The following is a 17,530-nucleotide window of genomic DNA, read 5'->3' as shown; positions in this document are numbered from 1 at the left end:
TAACTTCAATTCATTCTTTGCTCAAGTTGTTGACTCATCAAGTTGGTTGTTGCTGACCACCCAATCTAAAGTATCTTACCCTCTTACGTTCAACCCAGAATCTCTCTTTTCCGGATATCTTTCTTAATTTCTCTACATGACACTTTTTACTATTTGACATTCTAATATCTATGTGTTTATTGTACAGACTCCCTCAATTAAAACTTAAGGTCCAGACACCAGGAACTTCCTTTGTTCAAAGGTGTATCACCAGAATCTAAAAATGCACCTGGCACATATGAAAGTGATGAATAAGTATTTGTTAAATAAATGAATTCAATTACTAAATCCCAATCTCTGCATACAGTTGTGTAAAGTCTCAAATCTGAACCCATCTCTGACTTTTCAAGCCCATTCAAACTAACCTCCAGAGTATGTAACATCTCACTTTGTTTCAACTCTCTGGTAATTCTTGTTTGTTTGTTTTTTTAATGTTTATTTATTTTTGAAAGAGAGAGAGACCGAGCACAAGCAGAGAAGGGGCAGAGAGAAAGAGAGACACAGATTCTGAAGCAGGCTCTAGGCTGCTGTCAGCACAGAGCCCCATCCAGGGCTCGAACTCATGAACCTTGAGATCATGACCCGAGCTGACGTCGGATGCTCTGCCGACCAAGCCACCCCGGCTCCCGTAAACTCTCTGGTAGTTCAACTTGCATTCATGGTACACAACAAGGAAGCAGCTTCTAATGGCCAGGCATTACTCTGAGAGATAAAGAATGAATAAAAGAGTCGGGTGCCTGGGTGGCTCAGTTAAGCGTCCGGCTTTGGCTCAGGTCATGATCTCACCACTCATGAATTCAAGCCCCCCATCAGGTTCTCTGCCGTCAGCACGGAGCTCCTTTCAGATTCTCTGTCCCCCTCTCTCTTTGCCTCTCCCCGCGTGTGCATGCACTCTCCTTCTCTCTCAAAAATAAAATTAAACATAATACATACATACATACAAACATAAATAGTCTTTGAGCTCCAGTTCAAAAATGATGACTGCAGCTGGGTCCCAGGTTTCAGGGTTGCTAGAACGATCCAGGGCACAGCTACAGCAATCCATGTCAAGTAGCACCCACAGCAGGGAGAGCTCCACTCACTACTTTATAGCACTCTCATACGTAAAAGTGAGCATGGTGAACATCTTCCTGAAGTTGATCAAGGAGAGCTTGAGAGATCCGAGTTCATCGCCTACCCACAACTCCGCATCAAGTCCAAGTCCTTTTCCAGGGGGAGTTCTTTTCCAAGTCCTACTCCAGGGGAGTATGATTACTCTATCCTTTAACCCTCATGTGAATCCACTCCCGACTGGCTATGAGGATGAATAAAGAGAACCTGGACCACTACCCAGCAGGGACCACAGCAGCGGTTTGGACCATGACTCTGCACATGGACCAGAAGTATACGGGACATTAAGTGCACCTTCCTTACTTGCCTCAAATGATGACCAGTATACTGATCTTCCATCCCTTTGGTTATGGCAGGATATAACTTGAATAAATAACTTAGATTAGTCCACAAAAAAACAAACAAACAAACAAGAGAGTCTTTGCTTTCCAGTCTTAAGAGAAAAAAAGACAACAAAGCTGTTTTGGAAACACCTAAAAGAAAGACCTAACTCAGCCTAAACAGGTTGGGGAAAGCTTGGTGAGGCAGGAAAGGGGGACAAGATAGCATTTGTGCTGGGTCATGAAAGCTGAGTAGGAGTTATCCAAATGAGTAGGTTGTATGTGTTGTCAGAAAGGTGATAGGTATATTCTAGGCAGAATACACACAACATACTGATGTCTCAACTTTAAAAAATATTCAAATACTTTTGAAGAATTGCAAATAGTTCAGCATGACAGAATCATGTGAGGCAGGAAACAGAAGATGAAAGCAAAAAGCAAGCAAGGTCCAAATCACTAAGGTCCTTATTTCCTAAATTTGGTAGTATGGATTTTAATCTGAAAGCCTGCATGGCAGAAGAACACTACAATCTGTCTAAAAAACAAGAAAGGGTTTAGAGGGATTATATCCATTCTCAGATTCAAAGAAATTATTTACAATGCTTACACCAAAGTCCACATACTAATGATAATCCGAACCAAGGTAGTAGCTGGCAAGGAAAAATAGATGAAAGACGTAGAAGATTTGGTAAACGATTGGGGGCAGGGTGGTACATAAGGGTAATTAGAGGGTAGAGTTAAGACTTGGGGCATCTCCAACTGACTGGCAGGCATGGATCATAGGAGGAAGAGAAGCAACTTCGGAAAGAGTAATATATCTAATTTTTGACCTGAACTTTATATATCTTAAGACAACCACATAATGTGTCACAGTTGGAGGGTAATCTGTGCTAAAGAGACAGAGATCTGCTAGTTATCAAAATAAAGTCAATAGTTGAAGTCATCAGAGATAAGACCATTTAAGAGCAGGTAGAGGCAGAAGAGAGAAGACTGTGCATCACTGTGATAGGAAAATTTGAATTGGTCAAAGACAGAAAACTGCACCAAGGAAAGACTGGCCAACATACATGGAAATAAGGAGACCACAGTGTCACAGAAGCATAAGAGAATTTCAAAGAGAAATGTCAACATGTCAAATGATGACACGGATTCCATTAGATTTCACCACAAAGAGATCAATGGTGGCCAAATTCAGGGACTTGGACTGCTAGACTTCAATATATTGGGGAGGGAGGGGGAGCGAATAATAAGGATGTGGAGAAAATTAATATAAGTAACTTTTCCAGAAACTTAAAGGAAATAATTACAGATGAAACTGAAGAGGAATCTAGAGTGAGAGTGTATTTAAAGGAATTTTTTTTAAACCCTAATAAGTTAGGGCCCATTCAAAGTACAACAGGACCAACCAAATGTTATGGACTGAATGCATTCCCCCAAAATTCACATGTTGGAGCCCTCACTCCCAGGACCCTCAGAATTGGAGACAAGATTTTTGAAGAAGTGATTAAGTTAAAATGAGGTCATTAGAGTGGAGCCCTAATCTAATGCAAGTGGTGTCCTAATAAGAAAGAGATACCAGAGATTCTAGTGTACAAAGCAGGTGGTTACCTCTAAGTCAAGGAGAGAACCTCAGAGGAAATCACTCCTGCTGGAACCCTGATCTTGGCCTTTCAGCTTCAAGAACTGTGAGAAAATAATTTTCCATTGTTTAAGCCACCCAGCCTGTGGTATTGTTACAGCAGCCCTGGAAAAACAACATAATACACCAAGGAAACACTGTCCCTGAGGAGAAAAAACTCAGAGCACAGGAGAGATGACCAGATAGAAGTAGACATGTTTGCAAGTGCAAACAATGCCACCAATGTATTTCATTTCCTCTGTCATGTAAATATTTTTTAGTGTTTATTCACTTTTTGAGAGACAGAGACAGAGACAGAGTGTGAGCAGGGCAGGGGCAGAGAGAGAGGGAGCCGAGCAGGCTCCAGACTCCGAGCTGTCAGCACAGAGCCCGACGCGGGGCTTCAACTCACAGACCGCGAGATCATGACCTGAGCCAAAATCAGATGTGTAACCGACTGCGCCACCCAGGCACCCCCCTCTGTCATGCAGAAGTGACATTATCCAGGAAAGAGTAAGGAGGCAATGTGGTGGGTTCATAACCACCATAGGAAACAGCAGTTTCTAGAGAAACACAGAATTATTGGACTGCTTGCCCATCACTCAGTAAATGTTTGTTGTGGAATGGATTCCTAGCTCTCATTCACGAAAGCTTTAGTTCCATTTTAAAATGGCAATAAATAGCAAAAGAAAAGCGTTCGAGTAAGTCTGAACCCGGGTTATGAACATCAGGCAAGTTACTTACCACTGCCAGGTCTGTTTCTTCAACCAGATAAATCAGACTCGATAAGCAGCAAAGGATTACCTCAGATCAAAATAAATGCTCTAATTTTACATAGCTTTACCCATGACCTCAGTCTTCCAACTCTTCCCAACCAAAGTAGGGTGTCTCAAGTTTTAACGTAAATTCCTATCATCCGGAAAGCTTGTTAAGATGCAGGTTCTGATTCATTAGGTTTAGGGTTAAGCTTAAGCTTGGGCATTCTGAGCAAATACTGACATGATGCCATACATCATACTCAGAGTAGGAACGGTGCAGAACACTGATCCAACTCAAGCTCTACAAAGCTTATAATTGTGGGCTTATCTGTAATCAGCCTGATATTTAGAAAACAAAAACAAAGATGTTCCAGACTCACACCTGCACTAAGTATGTCTTGCCATTCCCTAAAACACTCTGAAATTAACTTGATGATAGTCATCATTTGGTACAGATAGGATTAGCACAGAAATGAATAATACTGGAATCAGTAACACCGTATTAGGAGAAGCAAGATTAAATACCAATGCACAAAAAATGGGGAAGGGGATTAAGAGGTACAAATTCCCAGTTATAAAAGTAAGTCACAGAGATGAAAAGTACAGTGCAGGAAATACAGTCAATAATACTGTAACAACACTGTATAGTGACAGTAACGACACTTATCATGGGGAGCACAGCATAAGGTATAGAATTGTTGAATCAGCATGAACTGATCAGAACACCACATGAACCAATGTAACACTGTATGTCAACGATACTTCAACAAGAACAATATAAATACACACCATGCACACATATATGCACATACACACAACACAATGGTCAAAATCCATCTAACCATGTTATCTTTCTCAAAACATGAATATTTTTATTTCTAGAAAAACATTTAGCTCTAGACAAGTCTTCTGTATATTCTAACTGCCACATGCCTACAAGGGTTCTTTTGCATTCTGGATTCTGAATGCTAACATTCAATGTCATAAAATTTAAAGATTTTTATACTAATTACCAAATAATCTTCATGCATTTGTTTAGAACCTCCAATCCTATTACCACAACTAAATTCATCTGTGATGAGGATTTTCTTTTGCTTTAGGAAGCGTAACTAGGACAGAGACAGCCCAGCTGACCTAGGGCTATAATATATGGCCACAAACCATTGCTCTAATTAAACTGTTTCTACTATTCCCTGTACTAGGTTATAGGAGGGAAAAAATTCCACAATCGTATCACAACCAACAAGGATTTTCATTCTAATTTCATAGCAATCTTCAGTGATGCAAGATAGAAGAAAAGGTGTCATGCAATGGAAGCCTCACAGTCACTCTACCCTTAACCTGAAGCCTCTATAACTGAAAAGAGAAGTTTAAAATAACGTTAAAACGGAGCCATGAACTCTCTAACCAACACAAACACCAAAAAAAAAAAAAAAAAAAAAAGAAAGAAAGAAAAAGAAAGAAAGAAAGAAAAAAATAATTAGGGCTGTAAACTGCTCTTTCTTACCCTATACTGAAGAATAACCAATTCTCAAAAGCACTACAGCACTACAAACGAGCTCGCTTACACTGGGGTGGGGAGAAGCTATGTCTATTGCAATCTTGGCACCTGCAGGCAATTTACCACTCCTACCTAATTTACTCAAATCACTTTCAACTAATAATACTTCCCTCATTCACCACTATGTAACAACAGAATAAAAAAGAATGACAAATGCAATGGGCCTCAAAATAGTTTTGCTGAATCACAAATACCCTCAATATAAAGCTGCAGAAGTCGCTGAGCTTGAGCATTGGCGGCCATACCTCAGCAAGCGGCTCCTCGGAAAATGTGTTAACTTCCTGCACCTGTTCATTAAAGGCAAGGAAGGGTCTAATGTTTAATTAGAGCGTTCACGGCATTGCTATTAGCAGCAATGTACTGTGTGCAATAACAATATACAGTGGCTTTCTACTAAAACTGACCACGTTCTCTCAAAATGGGCATCACCTATGCCCCAAGGGCAAATACACCACCCTGGCCCGCAACCGCAGCCACAATGGGCACCCTATGCTCTCCTCATCTTGGCACCCAGCCCGTCTTCCTGCACCCCCATTCCTCCTCGACCAAGCCTCCCCCTCCCAGGGCTGACTCGGTCAGACCCCAGCTCCAAGTAGTGCCTAGGGTTACGCAGAGAGCCAAGCCTGCAGGCCGCTCTCGCCGCGTTTCTGCTCTCTCTCCTCTCCGACTAGCCCAACGTTCTTCCCTCGCCTCTCCCGTCTCCGCTGCCCAGCCCACTCCTCCCTTCCACTCGCGCGCTCTGTAGCTCTCAGGCCTCACCGTTTGGTTCGGTCCGGAATACCCCGGCTCTCCCGCTTCCAGTCCCCAACACGAAGCGAAGTCGGTTGGTCCCGCGCCTCACGCTTCCAGTCCACACGCCGCCGCCTACTGATGCCGAAAGCGGCTTCTAGGAACGCGCCATGTTCAGCGTCGCGGCTCCAAACGACGCGGACGCGGGAATACTGCGTCACAGACACCCGGAACGCGTGGAATTGTCAAAGTGAGAAGGCGATAGGAGAACTGCACAAGAGGAGGGAGGTGCTTCCCCTTCGAAACTGAAGGCGCCGGGGGGCTAAAGCAGCTATCTGCGCTTGCGCATTACAGAGCGTGGAGCCTGGAGTCAGCCCGATTTGTAACCATGGAAACGTTAACCCCGCGTAGCCCAATTCCCAGGACAAATCGCTGTCTCCTGGTTTGATTGAAGCCTGCTTGAATCGGAACCATTTTCCTTTCCCCGTTCCGGATATAGGTTCTAAACTGCATTGTTTTCCGAGTGCGTCTCAGCGTAAATGAGTTATTAAAATAATCTTATTCCCATTGGTCAAACCTCCCGTGAATATTTTTTTCAAGTCCTAAATTTGCTGGGCGCTCTACTCCAGAACGATAGCAGGAGTGGAAGTATAGTTCTGCCTGCCTCTGCTACTAGCTAGTGACCTAAGTTTTCTTTACTTTTTTTAAAGTTTTTATTTTTATTTATTTTTTGAGAGAGAGAGAGAGAGAGAGAGAGAGTGAGGGAGGAGCAGAGAGAGAGGAAGACAGAATCCCAAGTAGGCTCCGCACTGTTCAGCACAGAGCCGGATCCCAGACTCCCAACTCAGGGACCGTGAGCCAAAATCAAGAGTCTAAGGCTCAACAGACTTGAGCCACCTAGGCGCCCCCTCTAAGGTTTCCTTAGAAAGAGAAGTTGTAAAGACATGGTTGAGGGTTCATAAACATTAATAATAAAAAAATAATAATAATAAACATTTACTGAACATTTAGAATGTGCCAGGTACACTTCTAAAATCTTAACATGATCATGTATTTTAATCCTCAAAACAATCTGTGAGGTGCTATTATGCTACTGTTATAGGTGAAGAAACTGAAGCACAGAGAAGTCAGGTAATCTGCCTAAAGTCACACAGCTAGTAAGGGACATTGTTAGGATTTGAATCAATCATAAGACCTACATTACAAGAATGTTCACATTAGGGCTGTTTTTAAAGTAAAAATACAGTATTATCTAAATAACCACCAAGAAAGGAATGCCTAATCATGATACATGCATATATAATAAATGACAAATTGGCCAATATAAATTACGTTGCCATGTTTTTGTTGCATGCTAACACATTCACAATCCATTGGGAAAAGAGTGGTTTACAAAAAATTAGGTTAAGTATAGCCCCATTTTTATATGGGGCCAAAAATAAAATAAATAAATATATGCCAAAATGTTAACAAGGTTTGTCACTAGTTGAATGGTAATGTGGACATGTTTCATTTATTTATTTGTTTTGCTTGATTGTATCTGCTGATTTTACTTAAGGTAATACTTGTCAAGTTTTAAATGTGCATAGAATCACATGGATCTTGTTAAAATACAGATCCTGATTCAGTTGATTTGAGGTGAGTCTTCATTTCTAATGAGTTTTCAGTTAATGCCAATGCTACTGGTCCAAAGATCACACAATGAGTAACAAGTTTATTAGGAATATGCAATAAATATGTGTGTGTATGTGTATAAATATACATATGAAACCTAATTTGAATTAAAATGAAGAAATTGCTTTAGAAGAATAGATCTTTTCTGGGGAGCCTGGACAGCTCAGTCAGATAACCATTTGACTTCAGCTCAGGTCATGATCTTGAAGTTTGTGAGTTCGAGTCCTGCATTGGGCTGTCTGCTGTCACCATAGAGCACCCCCCCCCCCCACCCCACCAGCCCTTCCCCTAATCACGCCTTCTCTCAAAAATAAACATTTTTAAAAATTTTTAAAAATTATACATATATATATGAAATGGGATAATGGATCCTTTGGAAATTTAATAAAAGGTATAACTTAGAAAAATGCACACATACAAATTTTGCCTACAACTCCCAGACTCCCAATAAAATGCACTTGGGAAGTCCTAGCTTCAACTCTTATGAATGTAAAACCTACTCACATACTATGTACAAGAGAAATATGTACACCTAGATAAATAACCTCATATTACTGCATTTCATTGCTATGTCCTTATATTCTCAGATTCTTTAGAGGAAAGGGGAAACAAATAATTAAATCATCATTGGGTCTGTTCAGAATATATTTGAAACATAAATATAAATTCAGTGTTTTCCCCCCTAAATACCTGAGAACTGAAGAGAAAGAAGAAAGTTGAGGAAGCAAATGCTAAATTAAAGAAACACTGGCTTACTCACCTCTCAATCTCAAGTAGTTTCCAAGATGCAAATAAGTGTAACAACAATGCAACTCATTTTGCATCAATAATTACAACTAACTACTACCAAATATTTCCTATGTGCCAGTTCTAAGTGTCTTTTAAGTGTCTGACATTGAACTGTAGACATTTCACATAATTTATTTTATTGATTTTCATCCTACCCTATATGGAGAGTATTCTTTTCCTTATTTTACAGATTAGATGATGGGAATTTGTCATTTGTCTAGGTTCAAATTCTGGAGGAACCCAGAATCAAATTTAGATATATGCGTTATAGTTGGTAGGATAAAAGGATATCCACATCCTAATAACCCAAAACTTGTGCATATTAGTTTTCATGGCAAAAGGTACTTTGCAGATATGGCTAAATTAAGAATCTTGAGATTGAAAGATTATTTTGCATTATCCTGTGGGCCTAATGTAGTCATAATGGTGCTTTATAAGAGGGAGGGAGGAGTGTCAGGGAGAGATGTGACCATGGAAGCAGAGTTGGGAGTGATACGAAGCCATGAGTAAAGGAATACAGGCAGTCTAGAGAAGCTGGAAAAGTCAAAGAAACAGATTCTCCCTTGCAGCCTGTGGAAAAAACTCAGTCCTGCAAAGGATTTCAGACTTCTGACCTTCAGAATTCTAACATAATGAATTTGTGTTGTTTTAAACTAGTGTGTGGCAATTTTTTACAGCAGCAATAGAAAACTACCACATGGGGGCGCCTGGGTGTCTCAGTCAGTTAACTAGTTAAGCCCCTGACTTTTGGCTCAGGTCGTGATCTCACAGCTAGGCTCCTGAGCTGGAGCCCCACATTGGGCCCTGCACTGACTTCTCAGAGCCTGGAACCTGCTTCGGATTCTGTGTCTCCCTCGCTCTCTGCCCCTCCCCCGCTCACACTTTGTCTCTGTCTCTCAAAAATAAACAAACGGGCGCCTGGGTGGCGCAGTCGGTTAAGCGTCCGACTTCAGCCAGGTCACGATCTCGCGGTCCGTGAGTTGGAGCCCGGCGTCAGGCTCTGGGCCGATGGCTCAGAGCCTGGAGCCTGTTTCCCATTCTGTGTCTCCCTCTCTCTCTGCCCCTCCCCCGTTCATGCTCTGTCTCTCTCTGTCCCAAAAATAAATAAACGTTGAAAAAATAAACAAACATTAAAAATTTTTAAAAACGGGGCAGCTGGGTGGCTCAGTTGGTTAAGTGTCCACCTTCCGCTCAGGTCACGATCTCACAGTTCATGGGTGTGAGCCCCATGTCAGGCTCTGTGCTGACAGCTTGGAGCCTGGAGCCTGCTTCGGATTCTGGGTCTCCCTCTCTCTCTGCCCCTCACCTGCTCATAGTCTGTCTCTGTCTCTCAAATAAACCTTAAAAAAAAAAAATTTCAAAAATAAATAAACGTTAAAAATTAAAAAAAAAAAAAAAAAATGAGGCGCCTGAGTGGCTCAGTTGGTTAATCGCCTACTTCAGCCCAGGACATGATCTCACGGTTTGTGAGTTCCAGTACCATATCAGGCTCTGTGTTGACAGCTGGGAGCCTGGAGCCTGCTTCACATTCTGTCTCCCTCTCTCTCTGCCTCTTCCCTGCTCATCGTCTCTCTCTCTCTCAAAAATAAATAAACATTAAAAAATAAATAAATAAAAATTTAAAAGAAAAAAGAAAACTAACACATGTTCCAAGTCATAGGCTTTCCAGTGTGCTACATTTGAGCTAATAATGCAACTTGTGTAAAATTAGGTCTTGGGCAACTCTGTTATTATAAGATAGCTCTCATTACATGCTTATCAAAAAACTCATCAATGCTAACCAGGTTAGGAAAATAAGTCTTGGGGAAACTAATTGATCTGCCCTTGGTAATAATATTAATATTTGTAGCAGATTCAGTTTTATGAGTTTTTAAAAACTTGAAACAATATAAATGTCTTTTTCTTAATTTTTTTAAGTTTATTTTTTATTTTGAGAAAGACAGAGATAGTAAGAGTGGGGGAGGGGCAGAGAGGGAGACACAGAATATATATAAATATGTGTATATATGTATTATTTGACGATCAAAAAAATGAAATCTTGCCATTTGCAACAATGTGGATGGAACTAGAATGTATTATGCTAAGTGAAATAAGTCACAAATATCATATGATTTCACTCACATGTGGAATTTAAGAAACAAAACAGACGAACATCCAGGGGAAGGGAAGGAAAAACAAAATAAGATAAAGACAGAGATGGAGGCAAACCATAAGAGATTCCTTTTTTTTTTTCCAACGTTTATTTATTTTTGGGACAGAGAGAGACAGAGCATGAACGGGGGAGGGGCAGAGAGAGAGGGAGACACAGAATGGGAAACAGGCTCCAGGCTCTGAGCCATCGGCCCAGAGCCCGACGCGGGGCTCGAACCCACAGACCGCGAGATCGTGACCTGGCTGAAGTCGGACGCTTAACCGACTGCGCCACCCAGGCGCCCCAAACCATAAAAGATTCTTAACTATAGAGAACAAACTGAGATTGCTGGAGGGGTGTTGGGGGGGGATGGGATAAATGGGTGATGGGCGTTAAAGTCACTTGTTGGGATGAGCTTTGGGTGTTACAGGTAAGTCATGAATCACTAAATTCTACTCCTGAAACCATTATTACACTATATATTAACTAACTTGGATCTAAATAAAATTAAAAAAAGAAAAATAATAAATAAATTTCTAGTTTGGAAAAGGAAATGTAAGAACATCTTCTACCTATAGTTCTTTTTACAGTGAAATGGGCATTTTTTTCCTACTGGTAAGAACAAAAATTGATTCAATTGTTTTAGAAAATAATTTGTTGGGGCCCTTAAGTGACTCAGTTGAGCGTCTAACCCTTTTTTTTTTAATGTTTATTTATTTATTTTTTAATTTATTTATTGAGAGAGTGCGAGCACACATGTGGGGGTGGGGAGAGGAGAGGGAGAGAGAATCCCAAGCAGGCTCCATGCTGTCAGCTCAGAGCCTGATGCGAGGCTTGTACTCAAAAACCATGAGATCATGGCCTGAACCGAAATCAAGAGGTGGGTGTTCAACTAACTGAGCCACCCAGGCACCCCAAGACTGTCTGACTCTTGATTTTGGCTCAGGTCATATCCCAGGGTTGTGGGATCGAACCCCGCATTGGGCTCCGTGCAGAGCATGGAGCCTGGTTAAGATTCTCTCTCTTCCTCTGTCCCTCTCTCCTGCTCACACCCACTCTCTCTAAATCAAATAAATAATAATGAGAAGAAAGTAATTTGTTAATATATACCCAGAGATTTAAATGTCCATACAGTTTGACAAAATAATTCCGTTCGTGGAAATCTGTAATAGGGAAATTATCAAAAGACAAAATATTTTTCACATATGCACTAAAGTGTGCATGACTCTTCTTTTACAACAATGGTATGAGAATGATTTAGTAAACTCTTACACATTCACAAGAGGAAATCTTCCTCAGCAGCTTTGGATACTGGTGATCAATACTGTACAACCTGGGAAAGTGCTTCTCATGTTACTGTATTTAATCAAAAAATAACAGCAAACTGTATGACTTCAATTATGTTACGTGCTGCTAAAACAACAGAAGAAAGCAGGGAATGTCAAAATGTTCAGAGGTTATCCTAGCATGGAGAGATTATAAGTACATTTTTCATCTTCTTCCTAGTTTCTGTATTTTCCAAGATTTTTCCAAGTTAAATTTTTGGTTTTGTTATCTTGTTTACAACGTATTTTGTTATGTTGTTTGCAATGTATTTTGTTTATCATGAATCTTAGATCAAATTGTTATTAAAAAGTAAAATTGATTTAGATTGTTGAAGTAAAATTATAAAAGTACAAAATTATAAAAATGTAAAAGTATATTAGATTGTTATTAAAAAATAAAATTGTATTCGGGCGCCTGGGTGGCTCAGTCAGTTAAGTGTCTGACTTTGGCTAAGGTCATGATCTCATGGTTCATGAGTTCAAGCCCTGTGTCAGGCTCTGTGCTGACAGCTCAGAGCCTGGAGCCAGCTTTGGATTCTTTGTCTACCTATCTCTATGCATCTCTCCTGTTTGCGCTCTCTCCAAAAGGAATAAACGTTTAAAAAAAAATTTTTTTAAAGGAAAATTGGATTTAGAATAACTCTGTATGCTTTACTTCCCTGCTTTCCCACAAGTGATGAGAGCAATTGACTCGAATGTTCACATTCAGGTGAAACTACTGACTGACGGAGCTCACAGATGTAGGCAGGTGTCCTGTTGTGGGATGGGCACAGGCTTCCACTGACTCCTCTGCTGCTTACTACCTGAAGGACCCCAAGCAAGTACCTTTAATCTCAGTGAGACTCAGTTTCTTCCTATGTAAAATAGGGTAATCATGCTTGCCCTAACAAACTTCACAGGGTTTCACTGAAAATTAAATTGTGTGAAAAGCACTTCAAAATCTATAAAACAGAATATAAAAATATACAACTGTAGATCTTAAAATAAAATATATAACAGGCTCTATTATAATTCACAAGTAGAATTCTTAGTACGATAATTTATTTTTGTTATATTTGTAAAACTTCAAAAAATTTCATTTTGTAACATGATACATACTATTTTATGGGGATGATATGAAAAAATTTATCTGAAAGATACTTTGGGGAGAAACAATTATTAGATATTAGATATTCACTGACAATGTTTAGACTCCTGCTGATAATAAACAGAGGCCATAACTGTGATTCTTACTTTTCTTAATTTAAGATAGCATTTATAATGATCTGAAAATAAGTTAGAGTATGTTTATAGAAGAATCTTGCCCATAATATTCAAGGTATATTAACTTCTTTCAGCCAAATTTCATTATACTTTTCTGTTAAGATTTAAACAGCCTAGTAGAAATTAAGACACTAGGTACTTTTTTGAAATTGTCCAGCTTTGTAAGGTAGAATTTTATTTACCATTGAGATTGAATATTTGCACAATAATAATAACGTTCATTGTTCTAATGAAATTGAACAATTGATATTATTAGATTTCAATTTGTTTTCTGTCCAAGCGAATTATACTCCTTTTTCATAAGAACACAGCAGATGTTAATGAATGTGTTAAAAGTGTGAAATTCAAACATTCTTAATGTTTTTGCTTTTCTCTTTTTTTACTTTTTTTTTAATGTATATTATTTTTGAGAAAGACAGATTGCAAGTGGGGGAGGAGCACAGAAAGAAAGAGATAGAATCTCCAGGCTCCAAACTGTCTGCACAGAGCCCAAAGTGGGTCTGAAACTCAAGAACTGCGAGATCATGACCTGAATCAAAGTAGGCCGCTTAACTGACTGAGCCACCCAGGCGCTCCTATGACTTTTCAATACATTAAAAGTCTATAAGGAAATACATTTTACACAGGAAAATGCTTACATTTTATTGTTATTCCTTATTGTATTCCCTGGCACATTTAAAATGTTATCATTTCATGCATGCTGGTAAATTTAAGTAAGCCTCTTCGACCAAAGCAACTGCGATTATAATTCTTTTTCAACATTTTTAAATTTATTCTTGAGAGACAGAGAGAGACACAGCACAAGCAGGGGAGGCGCAGAGAGAGAGGGAGACACAGAATCTGTGCTGAGGTGTCAGAACAGAGCCGGATGTGGGGCTCGAACTCACAAACCACGAGATCATGACCTGAGATGAGGTTGGACGCTCAACTAATTGAGCCACCCAGGCGCCTCGATTATAATTCTTTTTCCAGTTATGATACATTATATCAAAAACAAAATAAAATAAAATAAAAATGGCAACGAATCCATTGTGCAATTCCAAATTGAAAAATAAGTATTTTTAATTAACAATGGAGATAAACATGAACCAGAAAAGCATGATTATATAATTCAAAGCCATCCGTGGCTGCAAAGATAACTCAAATACATTCCAGCATCAATTTCCAATTCTCATTTCTTTAATGCAGCTCATAACCCAGTGTCACACAACTTCCTAGGATTCATGGATCCATGGTGCATCCCATTTTGTCTCACTTCTGAATGCCGCCTTGAAACTAACAGAAAAAAAAATGTCATATGGCCATTTTATTTATGTAATTATGTAATAATAAGGGGATCTCTGTGCTTATGATGGTAGCCCTCCCCATCCTCTTTCATTTCTGTAGAAATTCCTCAACATACTTTATTTTATTGCAGAAAGCAATAAATCCTTACCTTTGGTGTACATCAGACTTTCCTGGAGGGTTTGTTAAAAATGCATTTGCCAGGGCCCAATCCTATTCTGATCCAGAATGTTCAAGGTGGGGCTTGGAAATGTAAATTTTCATTATGTGCTATATTAGTTTACTTGGGCTGCCATAGAAAATAGCACTAGAAAAGTTGGGGGGCTTAAAGAATAGAAATATAGGGGCACCTGGGTGGTTCAGTCGGATGAGGGTCTGACTTCAACTCAGGTCATGAGCTTGTGGTGTGGCCATCACAGATCACAGATCATGATCTGTGGCGATGCCATCAGCCTATCAGTGTGGAACCCACTTCTTCGGATCCTCTGTCCCCCCCTCCCCCCCTCCTCCCTTGCACTCTCTCGCTCCCCACAAAAAACAAAAATGTATTTTTCACAGTTCTGGAAGCCAGAAATCCAAGATCAAGGTGTCAGCATGGTTGGTTTCTCCTAAGGCCTCTCTCCTTGGCTTATAGATAGCCACCTTCTCCCTGTGTGCCCATAAGGTCTTTTCTCTGTGCACACATGACCCTGGTATCTGTGTATACAAACGTCCTCCTTTTAAAAGGATACCAGTCGTTGGATTAGGGCCCACCTTAGTGATCTCATTCCTGCTTGATCATCTCTTTGAAGGTCCTATCTCCAAATATAGATACATTCTGAGGTACGAGAGATTAGGGCTTTAACATATGAATTTTGGGAGGATACAATTCAGCCCATAACATGTGCCCTAGTGTTTCTGATGCAGGTGGTCGAAGATTCATATTTAGACAAACACTAATTTAGACTCTAGGCAAGGTAACTGTGCACCGTCACCTCCGTCCCTTTGTTTTCTGTGGCTTAAAAGATGTAGCCTCTTCTAGGAGGGTCTTGCTATTTTACACCTAAAAAAATAGCATTTGGCTACCATTTGGTTTTCCATCCTTACGGTCTACCCTATTTACTCTTTAGCAAAAGCCAACGGGGGACTTCCTTTTTGCAGAATCCTAAACTATGAAAAGAGGGATTCCGTCTAGGACACAGACTCACCCATGAGTTTAATGCTAAACCACTTTTTTTTTCCAACTGGTAGAGCTATCTCCCCACTGCAAAATTTCAAGCTCTCCCTGGCCTATCCATATGAATTCTCCTAGCAAAACCAGCACCCCTCTTTCTTTCTAGCATGCCATTGTAGTTACCTTCACAGTATCTCCTACCTTCAAGCTTTCCTCACTCATTGTCCAGCAGTTAGTTGTAGCAGAAACGGCCAGAGTGTGAGATGTACTGTGAGTCACTTTTAGATTTGTGCCCGAAGGTCTCTGATCAAATTATCCCCATCACGGGAGTCTCGCCCCACCATGCTATATAAAATAACCTCTCCCACCTACCCTGTTGATCTTTAGCTCCTCTGCCTTGCTTTTTCCCCTGCATGTTCATCACCACCTTCAGAATGTCTGTTTTCCCCCCACTAGAGGGTAAGCTCTGCTTTGTTTTGCTCACGGCTGTATCCCCAGAGTGCACAACAGTAACCCGGGGAAAATGAGCATGTCCTTGAGGTGATCTTGCATTTCTTCTGTGAAGTAAAAGGCAGGGCCTCCTGCCAAAAGGGAACTGGGGAGGTGGTAGGCAAGCGGGCCTGAGAAGAATTCAGGTTTGAAGATCTTTTATGGAGAATGGGAGAGGATTAGAGGAAATTCAAAAGCACTGGCTGGGCAGGGTTCAAAACCCAGCTAAAAGTGGAGCCCATGAATATCTCCTACCTACGCTACTGTGTGATGTCCCACAATTCTCACAGCCTGGAGAGGAGGAGAAAATGCAAAATGGTTACTTTGATTCTACCAGTACTCCTTGGCGTAACATTTTCAGCCATTTGCAGTAAGCCCCTATTTACGTTTCCTATTAATTCCTCAGCTATACCACGTTTCTTTATCTCCCTTACACTTGTTTATATCTTCGCTTTGTGAGTACGGTTTCCTCTGAATTCCCAAATTTCCCCTGGCTAATTTTTGTCTTTCAAGACTCCACTCAAATATTGTATTTTGAAATGTTCCTCACTGTGCTATGATCACACCTTTTTTTTTTTTTTTTACAAATACACAATCTTTGGAATACAGATGCATCTGTCATTTACTGTGTGAACTTGAGCAAGGTATTAATTTTTTTAAAGGTAAGCTTTTTTTTTTTTTTTTTTAGCTTGTTAGAACAAGTTGGAGAGGAGCAGAGAGAGAGAATCCGCAGCAGGCTCTGCATTATCAGGGCAGAGCTGGATTCAGGGCTGTATCCCATTAACCCTGAGATCATGACCTGAGCCTACCGAAATCAAGAGTCAGGCACTTAATCGCCTGGCCACCCAGGTGCCCCAAGATATTAAACATTTTTATCCTTCAGCGTCCTCATCTGTAAAATGGATATAATGATAAGACCTATTTCAGAGACTTGTTTGAAAAGATTAAATGAAATAATGTACCCAAAATATCTGGCATGTAATTGAACACCAAATGGTGTTATTATTGTAATAACTTGCATGTCTCCCTCTCTTGACAGAAGGTTCCCTAAAAGCAGAGATCACGTCACTTTTTATTCCTAATAGTTGACGCAGTACCTGGAATAATGTAGATTCTCCAGAATTGTGTAATAAATTAATCATTAATGAAATGTCATAAGTAGTTGAAGATGCTACTAAGGTTATGAGTTTTTTACTGAATTAGAATAACAGCAAAAAGGGGCCAACGCTGGGGAACGCACACGTGTTAATTTAGCAAGGAAGAGGCAGCGTGGTAATTCAAACCGTT

General features: G+C 40.2%; 2 protein-coding genes and 1 long non-coding RNA gene across 7 annotated transcripts in view; 1 reads left to right on the top strand and 2 right to left on the bottom strand.

The window, feature by feature from the left end:
- Nucleotides 1-6,347, bottom strand: part of IPO11 (importin 11) — a 197,946-nt gene extending 191,599 nt beyond the window's left edge. For 4 of the 5 annotated variants that reach the window (XM_045494363.1, XM_045494376.1, XM_045494380.1 and 1 more), the window contains exon 1: nt 6,166-6,347. The gene's annotated coding sequence lies outside the window, so the exon portion shown is untranslated. Of the gene's footprint in view, nt 1-5,651; nt 5,694-6,165 lie in introns of all 5 variants that reach the window. The other variant, XM_045494369.1, reaches the window with a different exon arrangement.
- Nucleotides 1,014-1,349, top strand: LOC123580028 (cytochrome c oxidase subunit 6A1, mitochondrial-like). The gene has a single exon (XM_045444282.1). The coding sequence runs from the start codon at nt 1,014-1,016 to the stop codon at nt 1,347-1,349; it is 336 nt and encodes a 111-aa protein (XP_045300238.1).
- An 8,002-nt stretch (nt 6,348-14,349) lies between the features above and the next one.
- LOC123606243 lies at nt 14,350-14,807 on the bottom strand. The gene is made up of 2 exons (XR_006716187.1): nt 14,753-14,807; nt 14,350-14,592 (listed from the first exon to the last, which is right to left on the bottom strand). It is a non-coding gene; the product is annotated as an uncharacterized LOC123606243 (long non-coding RNA).
- Between the last annotated feature and the right edge of the window lie 2,723 nt (nt 14,808-17,530).

The sequence above is a fragment of the Leopardus geoffroyi genome, chromosome A1 (assembly GCF_018350155.1).
Source record: "Leopardus geoffroyi isolate Oge1 chromosome A1, O.geoffroyi_Oge1_pat1.0, whole genome shotgun sequence".
NCBI lineage: Eukaryota > Metazoa > Chordata > Mammalia > Carnivora > Felidae > Leopardus > Leopardus geoffroyi.
This window is presented reverse-complemented; position numbering and strand designations above follow the sequence as displayed.